At 40.5% G+C, this 22,260-nt stretch overlaps 2 protein-coding genes across 3 annotated transcripts; both read left to right on the forward strand.

Annotated features, from left to right (window-relative positions):
* Positions 1 to 1,857: 1,857 nt before the first annotated feature.
* mtmr7a (myotubularin related protein 7a) lies at positions 1,858 to 14,353 on the forward strand. Its single transcript, XM_044204241.1, has 14 exons — positions 1,858 to 2,094; positions 2,435 to 2,557; positions 2,822 to 2,984; positions 3,414 to 3,571; positions 3,663 to 3,791; positions 5,997 to 6,131; positions 6,404 to 6,536; positions 8,650 to 8,759; positions 10,522 to 10,647; positions 11,083 to 11,132; positions 11,210 to 11,410; positions 11,681 to 11,815; positions 12,025 to 12,151; positions 12,268 to 14,353. Exons 1-14 carry the CDS (start codon positions 2,071 to 2,073, stop codon positions 12,607 to 12,609), a joined length of 1,956 nt encoding a protein of 651 aa, XP_044060176.1. The 5' UTR covers positions 1,858 to 2,070; the 3' UTR covers positions 12,610 to 14,353.
* A 1,151-nt stretch (positions 14,354 to 15,504) lies between these two features.
* Positions 15,505 to 22,241, forward strand: cnot7 (CCR4-NOT transcription complex, subunit 7). 2 transcript variants are annotated; one of them, XM_044204245.1, is made up of 7 exons: positions 15,505 to 15,709; positions 16,396 to 16,519; positions 16,604 to 16,797; positions 17,289 to 17,450; positions 18,678 to 18,822; positions 18,990 to 19,100; positions 20,492 to 22,241. In XM_044204245.1, the coding sequence occupies exons 2-7, from the start codon at positions 16,403 to 16,405 to the stop codon at positions 20,621 to 20,623; spliced, it is 861 nt and encodes a 286-aa protein (XP_044060180.1). In that variant the 5' UTR covers positions 15,505 to 15,709; positions 16,396 to 16,402; the 3' UTR covers positions 20,624 to 22,241. The 2 variants fall into 2 exon arrangements, with proteins under 2 accessions (XP_044060180.1, XP_044060181.1); XM_044204246.1 differs by lacking the exon at positions 15,505 to 15,709 and adding an exon at positions 15,716 to 15,904.
* The last annotated feature ends 19 nt before the right edge of the window (positions 22,242 to 22,260 follow it).

Here is a 22,260-nt window from a genome sequence, read left to right on the forward strand (position 1 = left end):
CACATTTGGATTGGCAACAGTAACCGATTCCTTTAAATATGATCTGTGATGTCCAAGAATCTTTTGGCCTGTGGGTTAATTGTGTCCTCAAGCTGACTTTACTCCAAGTCCCTCGGGATACATTGACTTCCAAAAATGAATTCCACACTGAGAAGGCTAAAACGTGGTTTACCATAAAACTAGCTGATATGCAAGGGGGATTTCACAGGTTTACAACCATAAATAAATATTTGGTAAATAAATATTTTTTGGCCTTTTATATGAAATAATTACTCCTACTAAACATGTGCCAGTGATAAAACACATATCAATCATGTTCAGTCATCAAGGCTGGGTTGTCTTAATTAGTATGCACATATTATGATTGCTCATCTAAACAGAGGTGAGTTATCTGATCTGTGTGATATCATCAGAACTGAATTGGTTTTTATAATCATTGGATAATCAAGCTTTTTTAGGTTCCTCATGCATGAATGCAGTGCAGAAGGAGAGGGCGTGCAGCAGGGCTGCCAGGCGTCAGTAAGTCAATCACTTCTGCTTAGTTTAACTAACTACTTTTATAGTTTTTTTTTTTCTGTCTACTGTCCTGCAACAGATGGCTCCACGGCTGACTGGTGTGCAAAATGCTGCTGAATATAAAATGACATCTAAAATTTGGTATGACTTGCCAAAACTATGAATATGTCAGAAGAACTTAATAAACTAAAACAGTTCATTGTGGGTGTACAGATAAAATGTTTATACACCCAGTTTAAATCATTGTATCCATCTGTGTTCGCACTGGGGAGCTTCTCAAAAGAGCTTCACGCTCTGTTTAACAACAATCACTTTGGCAAACTCTACATATTTTATGAACAGCGCCAGAATGTGCAATACTGTATCCCATAAATCTAGCCTTTAAATAACATTTTAAACTGTCTGCTGGCCTACTTTGTGTCACACACCTAAACAGCTGGGCTGGCTTCACAAATTATACCAGTTTTGACTTTGCTCTCAGACTAGTGTAGAGAAAATATGAAAGTTTTTTAAAAGTACAGATGGACTCATTGAAGGCCTAGAAATTGGCCAGCTATGCTATCTCAAAATTAAGAGCTGTGTCTCTGAATGCCTCCTGCTGACAGCTTACAAAAAAAGCTGTAGAGCTGGCAATGACCAGGGAAAGCAGTATCTAGGGTCTATGACTGGCTCTTTTATAAACAAGTTAAAATAATTTGAATATACATAACCAAAGTAAACCAAAGTGTGTTGGACAAATAAACATTTTGACCTAATGATGGTGCTAGATTAAGGAAGTTAAGAGATCACCAAAGAGATTAAAATTCATCATGAGGGGAACATTAATGTCTGCGCCAAATATCAGAGTAATGCAAAATAAGGAAATTAATCTTGAAACTCTCTTGGAAGCAGAGTATTGGCTCAGGGTCTGTCCATGCCAGGTAGCTAATTGGATTCATCTGGCATCACCGCTGTTAATTGTCAATTGTTAATTAATTTGATAGCTGGGATGAAAGTCCTTATGCTGGAAGTAACTAATGACATTGTCCTTTCTGTAAAGAAACATTTTCCTGAACAAAGCTAAATTACTCTCACCATCATTAGGTTAGCTTAACTTTAAGCTAGCATATTTATTAATAAACCACTTAATTAAGCAGTAACTTTATATCTTATTCGTAATAAGTAAACAGTTTAGATGTGCAGTATGACATATTTCTCTTACATGACTTGAGGTCAGTAAATGTCTTGAATTTACCTACTTTTCGCAGTGAATACTTGATATTAGATAGCTCAGTATGTAACTTTGGTCAGCAGCAGCCTGAAATGACCTTTAACATTTTACACAGGCCGCAGCTGCACGGCCGGCCGGCGGGCTTTAGGACCCAGCGGTGCAGCTCCCATGAAGGCGGCAGTAGCAACATCATGGCAGGTTTACCTGCGCGCTACGGACGAATTAACAATTTAAGCTAAGCTACAGCATATTATAACACTATTGTACACGTGTTGTACTGTTGGTAGGTGTATTGTGACAGGTTCAGTAATCGCAGGAAGCTGCGGCTCGTCTCTCAGCTGCCGATGGAGCACATCCGACTACCAAAGGTAACCGCGGATCTGATTGCAGCGATTAGCTACAATTTCCGCGCTGTACCTCCACTGTCACTCCAACGCAAGCCCTTCCGTGCGCTCACGATGACTGCCCAGTTTGAATTCAAATCATTAAACAAACACACGGGCTTAATTAAAAGGGTGTGTTCTGTGTCGGCCACGTAGGCAGCCAGGGTCCTGCTGCTGCTATCAGCCACATTTGACCGCTGGGTGTGTTTGCGTATCAGCGTAGTTAACATATGAGAGTACAGCTGTGTCATAGCTCCTGTATGAGTAGCTGCTCATGTGCTGAGGATGAGGCTGTCTGATGGTGTTCTTCCTCTTCCTCCTCCAGGTGGAGAATGTCAGGCTGCTTGACAGAGTCTCCCCCAGAAGAAGTAGGCTGGGCACCGTCTACTTGACAGCCACTCACACCATCTTCGTGGAGAACGAGGCTGGTGTGCGCAATGAAACATGGGTAGGCAGCAGCTCAGTGCATTGAAGGACCAGAAATCAATCAGTTAGGATAAACACTGAAGTACAGTAAGTGTACAGTACAGTACAGTACAGAAAGTGTTTCTTGGTGAGATGTTGTCAGAAGGCCTAAAATATAATGCAATGCTCAAAAGAGTACATATGCTGTAGACAATACATGATTTTTACTTCATCATGCTGTGCAATGTGTTTGCAATATAAAACATACAATAAAAGGTCTATATTTGCCTTTCATTTATCTTACCAGGTGCTTCACAGTTTGGTGTGCAGTGTGGAGAAACAAGCCGCCACAGCGTCAGGATGTCCTCTGCTCATTCACTGCAAGAACTTCCAGGTTCTTCATTTTGTCATACCTCGAGAGCGGGAGTGCCACGATGTTCACCTGTCCCTACAGCGTCTCTCCCAGCCAGGTAAACGGCGTTATCATGGCGACAGAGGATCAGTTTGGTGATGTTATTGCTCAAATGTGGCTTAGAACCACACCGGTATATCTACAGTTCAATATTATCCTCCGATACTGGCTTTTTACAGCTATATATCGATTTCAGGTTGGATTTTTGAACAAGTATAAAATATCCTGCCTCCACCATAAATCTTTAATCAAATTTGAGGGATCCTTGTTAAAGATGTATGTATGTTTTTAACAAGGATACATTAAAAAAAGAAAAAAAAATTCTGCTGATATGTTGTTATGAGAAATGTTACTCCCTACTATTTGTATCAATACCAGCTTCAAAATCCAGTATTGGTCAGGCTCTAGTTTTCATTTCCTCTGCTTTTGCAACACTTTTGTCTGTCTAACTCCTACAAATTGGAGGTTTTGCGCATCAAACTTGCAGAGAGTTACGAGGAGCTGTATTGCTTCTCCTACAAGCCTAACGTGGCTGAGGAGGAGAGACGGCAGGAATGGGACTTCATGGACCTCAAGGCTGATTACATCAGAATGGGACTCCCAAACTCCCTGTGGAAACTCTCCCCTGTCAACCAACACTACAAGGTCAGTGAGCCGACATCTATGACCAGTTGTACTATTTTATCCTATTATGGACATGGCAGCAGCTTAGACTTTTGTCATGTTGTTCTCAAAGGTGAGTGACACTTACCCCGCTGACCTGTTTGTACCCGAGTCCGCCACACCTCCGGTCATAGTGGGGAGCTCCAAGTTCAGAAGCAGAGGAAGATTTCCAACTCTGTCGTACTACTCAAAAGAAAATCATGTAAGTTGACTGCATACATTTCCTCTTTTTATGTTCAGAGGAGAGACTGTGAATATATTGGTAGAAGGATGCTGAGGTTGGAGCTGCCAGGCAGGAGGTCTAGAGGAAGATCAAAGAGGAGATTTATGGATGTAGTGAGAGAGGACATGAAGTTAATTGGTGTGAGTGAAGAGGATGCAGAGGACAGGGTTAGATGGAGGCACATGATTCGCTGTGGCGACCCTTGAAAGGGAACAGCCGAAAGGAAAAGAAGAAAATTTTCCATATGCTTCCTAGGACGACTTATGTTAATGCCATTGCCGCTTCTCAAAGTCTGTCAGTGATGAGTGAGGATTGTAGCAACACTGACAGAACCAATCTCTCTGACTCAGACCGTGCACAGGAATGGTATGAAGCTTGTTAGTGGAAAGCCTATCAAAGCAGTTATTTGGCAGACAAATACATTTTAATATATGATCTCTTATCAGAGATCATATATTAAGATGTAAAATGTCTTCTTTTTTGCTTGCTTTGCTTGGCCAGTTTTTGTTGCTGAAATGACTTGTTAAAACTGGTCTGTCATCCTCAGCATCCCGCTGTTGAGTTATTGTTACTGCATGCAGATGTATTCTGGTACGGTGGCCCTGAGAGCTCAATACACTGCAAGTTAAGAAAACACACGCAAATAGACAAAACACAAGAAAATTAAGAAAACATCTTCACCAACCAGTTTGACAACACGTGTGCAGCATTTAGAAAAGATGCTGCAAAGTGAGAAAACACAGCCAAATACAGAAATGCTGCAAGTAGCACAGACAATAGAAACTGTTTTCCGGGGACACTAAAGAGTGATGCACACAGCTGGGACACGCTTGTTGTCCCACCGGAAAAAAACTTACATTTTAGCTCATTTTTCAACACCACTTACAGATAGCCGACTTCAATAACTTCATGAGTCACAAACTATGGCAACAACAAGTGTGTCCCAGCCGTGTGCATCACTTTTCAGTGTCCCCTGGAAACCGTTTCTGTTGTCGTCTGTGCTACTTGCAGCGCATTTCTGTATATGGTTGTGTTTCTTTGCACGTGTTTTCTTAAGTTTCTTTATGTGTTGAGCTCTCAGGGCCACCTTATTCTGGCCATTTTTTGCAGTTGGCCAGTAAACATGTAAACATATTTTTGATTTTGAAACCAGACTTTAACCATCTTTTGAAGTTCCAGAATTACTGAAATTGACATAACTGTACATCAGCTATTGACACTGAGCCTGAAATAAAACAAGTGAAATTGATGATGCTCTGATGGCACCAAAGTAGCACCAGATTCTCTTTTTGGTTTGGTATAATTTCCTCTGATTGTGTTCGGCTGAGACTGACTTACTGATCACATGAGCTTTCTTCTAATAATGTATGTCTCCTACAACACAGCCAAGCTACCGGGCAATATAAAATAAAATATAGAGCAAAAACAGATTTTTCTTTTTTGCCACATCGGTTTTTATTGATTTCCAAAAAAATGGCTTGGTACTTGGCAACAAGTAGATCTTCATCGTGGCAGGGTTATAGGAGTAGACTAAAAGATATGGAATAGAAAATGTATAAATAAAAATAAGGAACACATACAAAAGTACGAGAGTCAGTCAACAATGAAACTAAATGGAAAGAAAACCTATGGACCCATGAGATTCTTAGCCATTAAATCTACACAGGCGCTTTGTCAAGTTCAAAAAAGGTCCTGTGAGGAGATGTCCATTCTGTCATTAAATCAAAGCATGAATCATGACCATTTTCTTTATCTGCATCAGGAGTAAGCCTGACCATTCATAATCCATTCTATTAATCCTTGACTGGACAGTTGGGAGTGCTTTATGTGTGTGTTAGAGGTCAGCTTCCCAGGGTTGAGGGTCCAGTGTGTGGAGTTGAGTTCGTACAAAGGGGCTCCGCTCTGGTTCATGAGCCAAAAGGGAGACTCACACAAACGGTCTCTGGCCCTTTCCCCTTGTGGCTACTAAATGGAGATATGAGAAATTGTGTGGTTGATTAATTTAAATTGAACATGCAAGGAAAGAAAATGTACTGTGAATTTGTGTTCACCCTGATTCTCACACATTGGATTTTTTTTGTTGTTGTTCTAAATGTCATCCAAAGTAATAATTCACTTAAAGTCAACTGTCAAGACGAGTAAACATTCCTGTATGAAGCCTGAGTGCCTCTTGCCTCCTCCCAGGCTGCCATCTGCCGTAGCAGCCAGCCCCTGTCAGGTTTCAGCGCTCGCTGCCTGGAGGATGAACAGATGCTGGAGGCCATCTTGAGGTCTAACCCCCGCAGCGACTTCATGTATGTGGTGGACACCAGGCCTAAGGTGAGCCCTTTGTGCCTAAGGAACGGCCTGCGAAAATATAAGTCTTACAGTACTATGCTGTATGTTCAGGTGGGCTTTATTTTCCATACTGCGTTTTGCCAGCTGGATATGCTCACAGCAAAAGCCTTGGAAACATCCTGACTATGTCTGCCTTTTGAATCATGATCAATATTATGTAACAGACATTCGTGTAAAACCATATCTTCTTTTTGGCTCTTCTTATTTTGCTCTTGAAAAAGTCTGTTCTGACGATGAATCAAATGTCTTTCTAGCTGAATGCAATCGCAAACCGAGCTGCAGGAAAAGGCTACGAAAATGAAGACAACTACTCCAACATTAAATTCCAGTTCATCGGCATCGAGAACATCCACGTTATGAGAAACAGCCAACAGAAAATGCTAGAAGGTAATTATCACGTCCTCCTGAAATGATTTCTCACACTGATTGTTGATTTATTTACTGTAGAAACTGTTTGGAAGCCACCGCAGTGTCAGAAATGTTTCACCACAGCAGTGTTTGTGGAACGAAATGTATATTTTCTGGCATTGTCTGTTGTTAAAGCCCACAGCTTCTTCACATTACTAAAGCAGAGAGGGACCCCATGCTACCCCTGTGGCTTTCATATGCACTCATGCAGACCGGACTGTGCTGCAATCAGGCCTCAAATGAGCCCACAGGAGAATTTCTGGGTATTGTGCAGGGTGCTCCTAGGAAGACTTTGAATCCATCTGGATTTTATTTCTGAGCTATTTTGGTTTCCCGGAGTTGACAATCATGGACCTTATCCCCCAAAGAGAGACCGAGGGCGTGAGAATGATGTGATTTCAAGCCTGAAAAGTTATAGCTTTTCTTAGTTGTGATAACTCTTTGCCCCATGGCAGCACAAGGGATGTCTTTAAATGCTGCAGACAGCGCCTGCCTGCCTCTCTTTACCCGATTGTACATTTTAATAAGATTTTGAAGACCCCCCGCCTGGCAGTATTAGCTCAAACATTTCTTCTAGGTGGAAGTCCGCTCTACTAAGTGTTATAAAAGGTTGCGTGAACCCATTCACCTGCTCGCGGTCCTATCGGTGGCCACAGAGCACTCTTAAAAGGTCACCACACTGATGTAGAAGTGTCAGCAAAAAACACTTTGTCACCTCTGTCAACACCGTAATGAGCGAGGAGTGAGGTGTTTTCATGCAGTTATCTAAAGGTGTGTCTGCACTTTGAATGTTAATGTGATGAAATGTCCTGAGCAGATGAAATGTCAGCTGTGGAGAAACAGGTTCATGTCACTCTGCCCCTCAGTGAATTTGCAAATGTTTATGTTGAACTCTGAAGATGGAAAAGTAAATTTTAGATTCAGTTTTACAAGATAAACAAACATAATGCAGTACGCGTTATGGCACAGAAATAGATCTGTATTTAATTGTCTGCCTTGCCTGTGTTATTGTGGGCATTGTCTGTGCTTTGTCTTACATTCATATTTTAAAATACACAATGACAAGACTAACAGTCCAGAGCCATGCTAGCAGCTCTGGGAGGCTATACTTAACACATATTGGTTCTTTTTAGCTAAATGCTAACTTCAGCATGCTAACATGTTCACAATGACAATGCTATGTTGATGTTTAGCAGTTATATTTACTATATAATATTTATTTTATTATGTTCACCGTCTTAGTTTAGCATGTTAGCATGCTAACAATTGCTAATTAGCACTAAACACAAAGTACAGCTGAGGCTGATGGGTATGTCATTAGTTTAGCAGGTACTTGGTCATAAACCAAAGTGTGTTGGACAAATAAACATTTTGACCTAATGATGGTGCTAGATTAAGGAAGTTAAGAGATCACCAAAGTGATTAAAATTCATCATGAGGGGAACATTAATGTCTGCGCCAAATATCATGGTAATGCATTAAGCAGTTGCTAAGGCAATTCACTCAAAACCACAAGTGAGCCTCATGCTGGTGCTAGAGGAAAAGTTACATATCTCCAAAGTCATTAAGATACATCATCTGGGAACCATGAATATCTGTACAACATTTTGTACCAATCCATGCAGTAGATGTTGAGATATTTCACAAGAAAAGTGAAAACTTTGACCTGCTGGTGACTCTAAAGGAAAAGTCAGGGGATCACCAAAGTCAGTAGGGTTCATCCTCTGGGGACCATGAATGTCTGTTCAAAATGTCATGGCAGTCCATCAAGCAGTTGTTGAGATATTTCAATTTGAACCAAAGTGTTGGACAGACCAACAGACAGACAGACATTGCCATCCCTAGAGCCACGCTGCCAGCGTTACTAAAATCATTGGCTGGGGTCCAAATGAACCATCACATGAGAAGCTGCAGGAAATCTGTTTTGAAAAATAAAATATGCTCGTGTGACCCATATCTTCTCATGCCATGCACAGATTCCCTATGAATTCATTGTCATGAATGTTCTTAGTAATGTGAGGTTTAATAAAGTCCAGTGAATCAGGTATGCTCCATGTTTCCTGCCTGTGAGACAGCTGTGTTGTGGTTACAGTGTGTGAGCTGCGTTCCCCCTCCATGTCCGACTTCCTGGAAGGTCTGGAGAGCTCAGGCTGGCTGAAGCACATCAAAGCTGTTTTGGATGCAGGCATCTTCATCGCCAAGGTCAGTCTGGAGGTTAATCCCTGCTGTCTGCTTCACCACTGCACTCAATATTAGCTTAGGTGTGTGTGTGTTTGTGTTTGTGTGTGTGTGATATTGTCTGTGTACACTCAGTTTCCAGTTATGGCACTGATACATCAGTCCTGCAATAAATCCTTTAGGCGGCTACCCTCATAGATATAAATGGGGTGGACAAGATATAGAGTATAATAGAATAGAAACACCTGTCAGTATAAGACATTACAATTCAACAGCACCACAAACTACAGCTTTCACATTGAGTAATTCAGATCTCTCCCCTCTGGCTGGGTCAAGCATGATATATAATTAGATGACCATTAGCTCCTACATTGCGCTTCTCAGACAGCATTTGCTCTCAGGCTCCACCTGTCAAATATTTATAGTTGTACATGGTTAAGTTTAGGAAACAGCTATCGTTAGGGTCAATTAATTCAACAGACGGAGGCATCATTTGTATGCAGCCTAACAGGAAGTACAGAGCAGTTTCCCTTCTCGAAACTGCCATTTACCGGAGAGCTTTTAATTACTGATAAAATACCACAACAGTGTCACAATTTTCAAGGCAGATAAAAACAGGAACATGACACAGCAATCATACAGAAACCCAACACAATGTAATCACAATAAAAGCAAAATATCTGTCTATTCCCTAAACTTCTGCATGTTTTGATTTCTACAACTTATTGTAGGATTTTAACTGGCGCAAACAGGTGAACTCTCAATATCTCAGTGGTGGCATTTCTTCAGTGATTACCATTATTTACTGATTCATTTTAAAGCACAGTTGTGTCTGACCCCAGGCTGGATCTCAGATCTGTTAACCCCTTGTGAGTCAGCGTGCTGCCTCAGGTCCTTCAGCGGGTCTAAAGCTTTTAAAGGTGCCCTGTGGAGTTTTCTTGTAAACAAACAAACTTCTGTTTTCATGAAGTGTTTCTCACCAAAATCCTTGAGGTCTAAATAACATGTTGAATGCACTTCCTTCCTCATAAAACTGCAAAGCAGATTTATTTTTGATATTCAGAATAATATATATTAAATTGTGCATTGTTTTCATCCATCTTTGCTTGCTAGCTGCCTTCTCCTTCCTTGCCTTTTCTGACGTATTGCTACGTTTTTCACACGTTACCACCACCGCCTGTCAATCAGTGGAGTACCATGAGTGGGCAGGAATTTGTCACTCATGCACAATATACACATCGGGGACCAACTCGTAAAACATTGCTCAATAGTTCTACTAGTGGTCACACTAGTAGCTAACTAGTACTAACTCCACAAGGTACCTATAACATTTTGGCCTTGAGGTTTTGAATTTTAAGGTCAATTCCATCTCAAAGCATTGACACTACTGGTGTCATTACTGAGTCTGATTTTTCTGTTGGTATATTTGTATCATTTTATTTGATAGCTGTTTTCATTTAGAAATATTACTATATGATTAAAAAAAACTGGGAGAAAATGTGTTAAAACATTTCTCCAACACGTTTTCGGCACAGGGCCTTCATCAGGGTGATTCACCAAAAGTTGCTAGCTTTTAGAAATGTGTACTCTGCTCCGCTTTTGGCAACTAAAAATGCCATAAGAAATCTACATCTACCAAATGGTGGAACTTTCTGGCTACAATTCTGGCATGCTGATTTTTGCACTTGTATTATTTTACCCTGATTGTGCTGTGGCACTGCACAGACTGTGTATTTGTGTGTGTGTGTGTGTGTGTGTGTGTGTGTGTGTGTGTGTGCGCGCACAGGCTGTTGCAGAGGAGGGTGTCAGTGTCCTGGTTCACTGTTCAGACGGTTGGGACCGCACTGCCCAGGTGTGTTCAGTGGCCTGTGTGCTGCTGGATCCTTACTACAGGACCCTCAGAGGACTCATGGTAGATACTGAATCTTTTCCTTTTTTGTGTCGAAGTTACAGTGTAGAATTGCATCTTTTCAGTAGCACTGTGAATGTAACGTACCCCTCTGATACACTCTGTATGATATTGATATATCCAGTTACATTCTGGCTTTAGCTGATAGTAGACCATACTGGGCTCATGAGGCTTGGCTCTTTGATCAGAAGCATTTGCACAGGCTAACTTCGAATCTACCAAGAGCCACTATGGGAAATAAATATAATAGAGAAGCCTGCTTTTAAGAATTGCCCCTAAAGTCAGAGGAACATGACCCCACACAGCGGATGGAGAGGTTCAGTCATTCTGCAGGGATCCACTGTGCACTATGTCTGAACTTTTTAATCATGACATACAGAAATTCAGCATGTACAAAAAAGCTCTGTTTTTTTTTTTGTTTTTTTTTTCTGCACGTAGGTTCTCATCGAGAAAGACTGGGTCTCATTTGGACACAAGTTCTCTCACAGGTTTGACTCTACAATATTACTGTCATAGCATCTATGATTCAGATGTTTTGATCAAACTGTCCTCACCTCTTCTCTAGATGCAACCACCTGGTCGGAGACCCTAAAGAGGTATCGCCCATCATCGATCAGTTCCTGGAGTGTGTGTGGCAGCTCATGGAGCAGTTCCCCTGCGCCTTTGAGTTCAACGAGAGGTTCCTCATCACCATTCACAGCCACATCTACTCCTGCCAGTATGGCAACTTCATTGGCAACAACCAGCGGGAGAAGATAGAGCTGGGGTGAGATTTACACCTGCAGCCACCATCACTTTCCTTTCCTTTTCACAGCACAGACATCTTGTCAGAGCCACCGCTCTGAGAGAAGACTGAGTACTGAAGAGACGTAAGAGCCGGTAGTATTTTACATCACCGGGCTCATGCAAATAGAGGCGACTCTATGCTAGAAACAACAAAAAAACAGATTTGATTTATCTAAATCAGTTTCTTTCTTTTATCAGAAGCCCATTAATTATGCCTTTATCTTTTGACTGCCACTTGACATTCATACAGATTGCGTGAGAAGACTCACAATTTGTGGAGTTATCTAATGACGAACCAGGCAGACTACATCAACCCTTTGTACCGACCAGACCACAGCCAGACACAGGGGCTCCTCCGGCCATCTACTGCCCCCTACTGCTTTAAGTAGGTTCTCACAAACAGTAACGACACATGCAACTTCGGTTTAAAATCTGGTATACACATCTATTTCCTATTGCATGTATGTTAAGAATGCAAGTCTAAGAGTTAGACTGTTTTGTAATAAATCCATGTAAATGCTAAATGAAACAAAGGAGGGAACAAGAGCTGATGATGTGTTCATTTCAGAGTTGGAAATCTCTTGCTTCGTACAGGTTTTGGAGAGGGCTGTACAACCGTTTTGACCGAGGGATGCATCCTCGACAGTCTGTGGAGGATTATCTGAGTGCCATCCAAGAGGAGACACAGCAGCTGGAGGAGCAGCTGGCTTCCCACAAACAGGTAGGACAGGGCTATAAGTTCATACTGCTCGTCATTTCTCATGAGAAAAAAAAAATGCAGTGTTTTTCCTGGATGTAGAAGATGACTGTAGTCTTCATGCCTTACATTATCAATAGAAAATTGCTCAGCTGGAGCAGGAGCAGGGGTGGAGTGTAACCCAGAAAGCAGCCACCTTTGATAAGAGCCCCACAGCGTGGGCTCGTAGTAATGACCTCGGTCTGGCCAACACCCCTCAGGACTACACTGGGGGCTTCATCACCAGCAGCCCCCTTCAGCCTAAAGCGCCCGACAGCAGCCTGATCCTCCTGCCCCAGGACTTGAAGCAAACATCGGAATCCAACCTCTCCAACGGCAGCGACCAGGAGTCTGGGATTGCAGACCTGAGCTGTCGTTCACCTCTCAGCGAGGACAGCACCAGGGATCCAGACTCTGATGAGGCTGCCTACTCAGCTGCCTGAGCAAATGTAGCATTTGGCGGAAGGTGCAGCACCGACCAGCCGTCCACAGGGCCACTGAACAAACACTACCTTTACATTCCCCAAGTAACCCGGCCATTGGCTCACTCCCGTGAAAAGTCTTTTTCGGGTTACACAATTGACTTGCACTTTTGTTTGCATGTGGTGTGGCAGATTCTCCTTGTTGCCACATACATACTAGTTAATAGCTGTTTGCTGTAGCTGAGCACATTTTAATTTAAATTAAGATTCTAAAAGTAATAGCAAAGGTGAACATAAACTAGTTTACCAGAGTTAAGAACAAGTTAAGAATAATTGTGAACAATTCAATGCAGAGCGTCAACTCATCAAATTCACGATAAGCCATTTAGCTGTGTGCTTACTTTTTACTATGGTCTTCCATATACTTTGTTTATTCATTTGGCTTTATAATGTAAACACCTTATGAAAAAAGACATCAAGAATTCAGCAGCACTTTGATATTGCGTTTTCACAGCAACATGAAATAATTAACAGAGGTCCAAAGAGACCAAATCATCATTTTAGGTGCATTGATCTTAAAGACAGTAAAATTATGTAATAAAGGGGGAAATTAGAACAGAATTAAACAGATCAAACGATCACACATGATAAAACAACAAATAGACAAACTGCAGAGATTAAAAAAAAAAGCCCCAGCAGACTCAAGTTGAAGCTCATCAACAAGGATATGACAAATGTGGACAGATGGTCACATGGTGCTAATTGGCATTCAGAATGACTCGTCTTTGTCCCAGTGTTTGCAAAGATTTGTCTCCTTAAGTCCTTTTCCATAAAGTGTTTTGACAATTTTGTCCTAACACCTGATTTTAAATGCTGTCGCACCTTATGGTCACTGCTGCTCCCAGGCAGTCTGGATTCAAGATTTCAGTCTGGCCTGAAAGAGCAGCAGTAATCCCATTCTACCCAAAATTTTGTTCAAATGGCAACGTAGCTGTGTTTCAACCCCACAGGACACACGCCTGAGCTAAACTCACTCAGCACACCACAGTGACCTCAGCTGGGTTTTGGAGTCATTACACTACAATAACCAGTGGTTAGTTGTGGTTGATTGGCACCTTGTGGTCCACACCTGGGTGTTTCAACTAGATACACAATATTGTGATATTTACACTACAAGATGTGAAAAATAAGTGTTGAAGATTTTATTGAAGACAAGGCAACTTTATACACTTCTGTCCACAATATTTCAACGCCAGATTTGATGTGATCAAACCACAATTCTTACCAAAGAGTAAATGATGGGACTACTGAATACTGACTAGAGCATGTGAACACAAATGTACTGCTGCTTTGGGCAGCAGATTACTGACTGACTTTTTGAATATTTGTGCCATCTCAACTGTAAAATTAGCATTAAAACTGCTGAGTTTAGTATAGTGTAGTACACATTAGGTGCACTCCAATATGACAAATGAACAAGGCAGAGATTATCAAGCTAAGCATGTTAAGATATTTTTGTACTATGACCAATTTTTTTTTTGACTACTGTAATCTCGCTTTAATGCATGTTGTTTTTATTTGTATCAGAGGGTCTAAAATGTCCAGTCTTAAGGAATTCTAACCTTGTATGAAAGAAAGAGCTTTATATTGCTGCGTTTAATTGTTCCAGTGGAATAGGAGCCAAATCAAACTGATCTAAATGCAAAGTTGTGTAATTTGTGTCAACTTTCTTTTGAAATAAATAAATACGTTATTGTCATCATAATGCTATAATGTTCTAGTAATACTCTGTTGTGTTTTTGCCTGACCTTTAAAGGGTCAGTTCGCCCAAATTACAAAAAAACATATTTTCTCACCAATGCCTAGTGGTATGTAGCAATACAGATAGGTTTGGTTTTATTTGCCAGGGTTTGAGATTTCTGTATAATCTACAGAAAACACTGAATAGTTTTCATAAGGATTGCTTTTTCAGTAGAAAGTAGTTCCAGTCAAAAATGTTGATAGTGCGATCTGTGGATTATCCAGAATAACTGGGACACTGTAGAAATATGTTGCTGTTGAATTTTTGAAAGGTAATTTTTCTTTGCTCGATTGTGTTGGGGTGTAGGCAGAAATTTCAGAGACTAATATCTCAATTCCTGGACCAATAAAACCAAAACTGTCTGCATGACTATACCACAAAGTGAGAAATGATGGGGGGGGGGTTTACACCAACTGTGTAAGCATCCAGCATTTGTATACTCTGTTTACAATAGGCAAAATCATCTTAATTTACTTACGGCAACGATACTTATCGTGCTGACTGGCATTAGTAGGCCTCTACCAGAGTTTATAATATTATCAATCAGGTTCAGTCAATGGCAGCAAGGACTGTCAATCAACAACAGGGATTTGGAGCTGGAACCCTAAAATGAGGAACATCTGCCCAGCTGTACTGGCCATGAGCCAGACCGAGAAGCCATGTCAACACCAGTAGTGCTGCTCGGTGGCTCATCCAGCTGTCTGCTTGTAGATAATAAATGAAAGCAAAGAGAACTTTACTTTGGGGACCAACAATGCATCTTTGTTTTGTTTACATTCCTTGTGGCATTACAGTCTTTCCAAAATATATTAGTGTTAAACCAAAGTGTCTAAGTAAAAAATAAAACTCCAAGATTAGGCTAATTCATATGGACAAACATAGAATAGTGTGTGTATAATGAGAAATAGGAAAACTGATGGGGAACCTAGCTGGTCCCATTTTTAAAAGTTTAAAGGTTTAATTTACTTTTGATCAATTCGTTCATGTAATAATTTGTTTAAACACAAATCTGCAATTTAACCCTTTTCTTCTCTCAGTGAACAAATGATTTCTTTCTTTTTTTCAGTTATTGAAGCAGCAGCACCGAACAAATAGGACGTGGGCCAATGCATACAGTACATACGCACATGACGTTTCTGTTTTACGTAATGACGTTTGTTGTAGGCTCCGCTATGATGGCAGCCGTAGGTTGACATCGATACAATACTGAATATAAACTATTTAAAAGTTAGCGGAAAACCCCCGACACAATAACGTAGAACAAATTAACAGTTGTCAGATAGTACACACTTAAAACACACCTGCCCGGTTTGGGGAACGGTAAGTTGACGAAGCTACAGTGAGCTTTGCAGTATCAAAGTGACGCCGAGTGTGTGTGTGTGTGTGTGCTGCTAGTTACTCGTCTCTCACGTTTTGCACACACTCTTATTTATCTGTCGAGCTAGCTGTCTACCTGAGAAGTGTGTTGAAACTGTACACAGCCTCCCACCTGAGAGCCTCCACTGTCCTGCTCATGTAAGCAAACGCTAAGTCTGTAGCCTGCTAACTGCTACAGGTCACCGAGCTAGCCCAAAGTGCTGCTGAAAACTGCCTGCGACGAGCTAATGTTAACAGCAGCCAGCCAGCCAGTCAAGCACGTCCTGCATATCTTGAATAGACAACTGCTGTTCCCATGTCTGTTTGCGTTGATGTAACTTGTTAATTTAGCAGGTAACGGGAAGTATCCCAGCTGAAAGGAAGCACAAACCGCCCTGAGATTGAGTTAGCTTCCCCAATTTTGAGACTGACATTGAGATATCTGATTTCATACCCTGAGCAGGTTGTATTTCTCGAAATGAACATTATAACGTTATATATTGTTAGCCAAATGGTTTGTCAGCATTTCTTGGGTATCTTATTTGGTCTGTCACAGGTCAGCATATTGGGCTAGATCTATGAACCAACTGTCTTCTTGAAGCTTCTGTCTTCTTTGTTTTTTGTTGCATCTTTCTGTTTGCATTGTGAAGTGGCACTATGCCCGCAGCTACTGTGGATCACAGCCAAAGAATATGTGAGGTTTGGGCCAACAACCTGGAGGAGGAGCTGAAGAGGATCCGACATGTCATCCGAAAATACAACTATATTGCCATGGTGAGTGATGCACATGGAGGGGACAAAACTGTCTGACACACCCAGATTTCCATTGTGCAAAGTGAGTTGTCTGTCTTTTTACAGGACACAGAGTTTCCAGGTGTAGTAGCCAGACCAATCGGAGAGTTCAGAAGCAACGCTGACTATCAGTACCAGTTACTGCGCTGCAATGTGGATTTGCTCAAGATAATCCAGCTGGGCCTCACGTTTATGAATGAACAAGGGGAATACCCTCCAGGAACATCAACATGGCAGTTCAACTTTAAGTTTAACCTCACGTAAGATGACTTTTGTGCTTCTCTCACTTCCACGGCATGTATTTGAGTATTTGGTCCCGTGTGAATGACTGGTATTTACAGTTAATAGAAAACGAATGGTTTTAGCAACACGGATTCGAATGCAACATGTACTTGTGTCAAATTAGAATTGGCATGATTTGTTCACCTTTTATGGTCGTACTAGCTAAGGGAAGGGTGTCTCAGCTTGTTTAGAGCACACACCGATGAGACATTAGAGGAAGTTAAACAGTGTTCATTGTTAAAACTGCCCTGTCAAAATGCATATTTTCAGTTTAGATGCTGTTCGAAGACAACATTTAGAACTCTTTAAACTACAAACACTGACAGAGCACAACACCTCAGCCACAGCTTACAAAATGTAGACTATTTTTTATGACTATGATGTTCAGTTACTGCTCTCATACCTACTTGATTGTCTTTTGTGGTAGAAATAATAACAGTGTGACGTGTGTGTTTGTCTTTGTCACCAGAGAAGATATGTATGCACAGGACTCCATTGAGCTCCTGACCACTTCAGGCATTCAGTTCAAGAAGCACGAGGATGAAGGCATCGAGACGCTGTACTTTGCAGAGCTGCTGATGACATCAGGAGTGGTGCTCTGTGATGGGGTCAAGTGGCTGTCTTTTCACAGGTATTCTGCTTTTGCGATTAGTAGCTATTTTTGTGTGCGGTCAAGTATGTTTGAATTGTGGCAGCTATACTGTAGACAGCTGCATAACAACAGGAATCATGTTCGTTGTGCCCACAGTATTCAGAAAAATTGGAAAATGTACAGAAATCACAAATTGTCTGTCCCAGGTGTAACATCTCTTATGTTTTGCTTGTCAGTAAGTTGATAAACAAGCACTTATCAGACAGTATGCACATATCAGAAACACATTGTGTTGTTTTTAGTATCATAGATTATCATTTGACTGTGTATTATCAGTGTGTTATGTGTTTGAAAGCATATTATTTCTCAATGTATGGTATATTTTGTCATGTTTGCACACAGACTTCCTCCTGTGTTTAAATGTTTACTGTGATATTTGCTGTGGCCTTTCAGAAGGAACAACAAAATGTTTGTATTTTTATTTATTTATTTATTGTCATTTTTTGGGCTTTTAGTGAGAGGTAAGATGTTACGCAGAACTGTGATCGTTTTCCTACAGTACAAACATGTTAAAACAAAACAAAAAATATCCTGTTAAATTTGCTGTTGTTGTTATATTGATCTCCAGTGACGAAGCAACTTTTTGCCAGTATTTTCTACACTCTGCTGCTTAACATCTTCATTTCATACTCAGTTTCCCACAGTGTCTACATGGGCTTTGGAAAATAAACAAAGCTTAGGTTTGAAACACCACTGTCATCTGTTTCAGGTATTTAGAACACACCTTTACCAGCAGGCTTTTATGTCATGTTGTTTTAATTTATGTTCTTGCTCATTTTGTTGATTTAGTTTTTATCATCGTATTTCTTTAATTGATCCTATTTTTCATTGTTTTCTTGTAAATTCAGTGTTATTGGATAATTGGTCTGTTGTGAATAAACTGAGCATCTCAATCATCTTCTTTCAGTCCCTATTAGCCATTGATTACTATGGTACTTGTTGTAAAGTCCCAAATCACAAATCTTTTTGGGGACAATGCAGTGGCTTTGTGTAGTCATTTGCCCTTGCTTGTGTAGTAGTCTATTACACTTGACTTAAGGGCAAGCAGGAACAGGCATAAGCAAAAGAAAGCCAGTCAGGCTGTCTTTAATTATCTTTGTGTCATGGCAGATTGGAAGTGACAAAATCTCTTGGAGCCTCTAGCTGTGTGCTCTTTAAAAACACAGTTAAAAGGTGTGCATGTGTTTGTGTATGTGTGTTTTGCAGTGGCTATGACTTTGGATACCTGATCAAGATTCTGTCCAACGCTAACCTGCCTGAGGAGGAGGTGGACTTCTTTGAGATTCTTCGCTTGTACTTTCCAGTCATTTATGATGTCAAGTACCTCATGAAGAGCTGTAAAAACCTGAAGGTACTTAAACAAATATGTCAGCAGCAGGTAGCACAGAGTATCTACTGTTTTATTCATTTAAAGCTTTACACTTTGTTTTCTGTTGTGATCTCTTGTGAGGGGGGCCCTCAGGTTTTACTTTGACTAGAAACGTGGATCTTGAGTGACAGACGGTGTTTTGTTGTCAGGGCGGGCTGCAGGAAGTAGCTGAGCAACTGGAGCTGGAGAGGATCGGACCACAGCATCAGGCTGGCTCTGACTCTTTACTCACAGGCATGGCTTTCTTCAAGATGAGAGAGGTAGGCTCCTCAAGTCACAGAGAGGAGTTAAGTAGTGTGAGTGTGGTGAAACTCAAACCCAAGGTATTAATTAAACCTCTTTCAGACGTGCACCCCCTTATGTTAATCTGATAGCAATTTAACGTGTAGGTCTCAAGTCTGAATAAGCACCCTGGTCACATTTACGTAAAAGTCACGTCGGCAATCTTACTAGGTTGGACCTGTAACTTTTCTGTATAACTGTCAACACGACAGCACAAGTCAGAATTGAATCAGTCAGAAAGATCACTTCAATTAATTTGTAATCGCAATCATCATCTCTTATGCACAAAATCAGCTGTGTATATGTGTGTGTGTGTGTGTGTGTGTGTGTGTGTATTTGTTATTGTTATTATTTATTTATCATTATTTATTTTATTTTTTTCCCAATGTTTATTCATGTCGACTGCATGGATGCATACAGCAGCAGAGAGTCCCAACTTGTCCTGTCTTTCGGTGCTTGTGCACTGTCAGATAAGATAAAACAAGCAGCAGAATTCACTCTCTAATGACATTAAATGATGAAATTGATGGAACAGAAAACATTTTTCTTCCTCGCTATAATAACATTTTCAACTCTCCGCTCTCTCTCTCTCTCTCTCTGGGATGGATTTAAGTGCTCTGCTTCGCAAAAACATTTGAAACCCTCTCGGGCTGCAGCTAAAGATTATTGTCATTATTCACTATTGATTTGTCAATTATTTTTAAGTTGGCATCTTCAGATACAAACAGTCCAAAACCCAAAGATATTTAATTTACAAAATAAAAAAACAGCAAATCTGTGCATTTTGAGAACAGGAAACAGTGAATATTTAGTTGAATGTTTGTTTATAAAAATTGTAGATGATAATTTTTCTGTCGCTAGTCTAATCAATTAATAGAAAAATCGTTTCCGCCCCAAAACCCTTCCAGCACCTGATTGAATTGGACTAATGAACCAGTCCCTTGCCTCTCTCGTTGGTCTTGGCTTCAAACTTTCAATTTTTTATTTTTTTTAAAACATTGTGGCTCTCTAGAAACTGAAATGTCCGCTGAAATGTATCCATTTCTCAGAATGCTCTCCTTGTGAAATCCGAGCTTCTGAAATGCTTTGCAAGGCTGGTAAAGATGAAAAAGACAGGGGGAAGAAAACAACTGATGACACAGTTAAAGGATTCTGCCTTAACCACTGTGCTAGTCACTTTACAGCACAGCTTACCACCACAATAAATAGAGTTGGGAAGAAACACATCAATGCCTGTATTTCACATGATGATGCTATCATAGCGTTTTAAACATAAACTTATATATGAATTATGATGCATTTAACTATATGTTGTTAAATGTGTACGTGTCTGTTCTCAGTATCCGCTGTTTGTTATTTGTCCCCGCAGATGTTCTTTGAGGATCATATCGATGATGCAAAGTACTGTGGTCACTTGTATGGGCTCGGCTCCGGCTCGGCCTACGTCCAGAACGGAACAGGGAACGCTTACGAAGAGGAGGCTAACAAGCAGCAGTCGTGACATCGCTCTGAAACTCTCCCATCCTGCGGTTCACATGCACAATCAGTGTGGCGCTGAAGCCAAGCTTCGCCAACCGAATGATAATAATGGAAGAACACAAAACATACACACATCATTTTAGCAAGTTGTTTCTCATAGGCACCGTAGACAACTGAGTATGATGGTCAAAAAAAAAAAATCACAGCTGTCCTCACACATGCCCCTGCTGGCTGTGTGTGTGAATTTAGTCTTATTCCTATGAAGCGGTGTAGACGGTCTGGTTGGATCATTTAACATGCTTGAAAAGATGGGATTTTAGTTTTCCTAAAATGTTCTGTAGAAATGTTTTGCACTTTAAAGCTCTAACCTGATTTTATATGGAAAGCTGAAAATGTTTCTGGTGTCTCTCTCCTCTTTGTTGCCTTCTCTACGTTCCCGTTTTACATTGTGAACATGTAAATCTTTACTATCACAACAGCCGCTCTCACCACGCTCAGCCTTAAAATTAGCTGCATTCTTATCTTTTAAACTTTAATTTATTGTGCTGGTTATCTGACATCGAATGGACGCCCCATTCAACACGAATACACCACATGTCAGTATGCTCGCCCTCTGTCATTGGATTTCTTGTACGATAATGAGAAAGGGAGCTCTCAGTGAGTCTGTTTACTTGCACATGAATATCTCATTGAAGTTTCTTTTTTCATTTGTACATATAAAGATATTGTTTCTAATGACCTGAATAAGCTCTAATCCCACTGTGAGAAGCCTTTAACTAGCAAGCTGGTGTATTCTGCTTATACGTAGATGGGATACTAAAACACCATTTCCTCCTTACTATTAGATGCTGTTTTCCTTTTTGTATTTATGATAATGCTCAGAGTAGTCACATTCAAGGACATATATATATATATATACAGTAAGTACTAGATGCATACTTAAGTTGGAGGAATGTGGATTATTTGTGCATGTAAACACCCTCATTGACACAAGCACACACGAACACAGATGCATCACCTCTCTACATGGTCGTGCGCTGGTTTCAACCAAATTCACCAGACCTTAAAACACAATTAAAATGTATTTAAAAAATAATGCTCGCTTGCTGCAAGACATTCTGAGGTTAATCAGTACTCTGTTGAGAGTAAATTTTCATTTTTAATTCATATTAAGGTTCTGTAGTTTTAGTGTTGTAATAAAAGAAGAAAAAACTTTTTTCTCATTGGGGGGAAAAAAAAAACATTGCCTTTTAACAAGCAAAATTTTGTTCCAGTGGAGTTCATTTCACTTGTAGTTCTGGCCTTTGAATGACATTTTTGTGCTGTTTTTTAATTTATTTGTGTTTTGAATTGCTTTCCAGTTAAATCATGCTGCGTAGAACAGCCGCATGTACTAAAACGTTTGAATAAATGCTGTGTTGTTGAATAGTATCCTGAACTTCCATAGGTGTGTGTTGAAGTGTAGGTTCACGACTTATTAACCTCCGTCTGTGACAAAAGCTGATAACTGAAACACTTTTCTTTCTTTTTGCAGCACATCTTTCACACTTTAAAGGAGTAAAAGAAGAATATGCAATATACAAGAGGATTGTTTTTAGATTATTTTGTAAATAAAGGCTTGAAAGTTTTCTACCATAAAATGCTCTTGGCCATCACATC

This window comes from Siniperca chuatsi, linkage group LG8 (assembly GCF_020085105.1).
Source record: "Siniperca chuatsi isolate FFG_IHB_CAS linkage group LG8, ASM2008510v1, whole genome shotgun sequence".
NCBI lineage: Eukaryota > Metazoa > Chordata > Actinopteri > Centrarchiformes > Sinipercidae > Siniperca > Siniperca chuatsi.

What these genes read in the sequence shown, in the direction of transcription:
- mtmr7a (XM_044204241.1), top strand. Translation starts at nt 2,071, where the DNA reads ATGGAGCACATCCGACTACCAAAG. An exon ending in ACAGCGTCTCTCCCAGCCAG is followed by an intron (nt 2,985 to 3,413) that starts GTAAACGGCGTT and finishes TCAAACTTGCAG; the next exon opens with AGAGTTACGAGGAGCTGTAT. An exon ending in GGACACAAGTTCTCTCACAG is followed by an intron (nt 11,133 to 11,209) that starts GTTTGACTCTAC and finishes CCTCTTCTCTAG; the next exon opens with ATGCAACCACCTGGTCGGAG.
- cnot7 (XM_044204245.1), top strand. Translation starts at nt 16,403, where the DNA reads ATGCCCGCAGCTACTGTGGATCACAGCCAAAGAATATGTGAGGTTTGG. An exon ending in AATACAACTATATTGCCATG is followed by an intron (nt 16,520 to 16,603) that starts GTGAGTGATGCA and finishes GTCTTTTTACAG; the next exon opens with GACACAGAGTTTCCAGGTGT. An exon ending in CTTTCTTCAAGATGAGAGAG is followed by an intron (nt 19,101 to 20,491) that starts GTAGGCTCCTCA and finishes TTGTCCCCGCAG; the next exon opens with ATGTTCTTTGAGGATCATAT.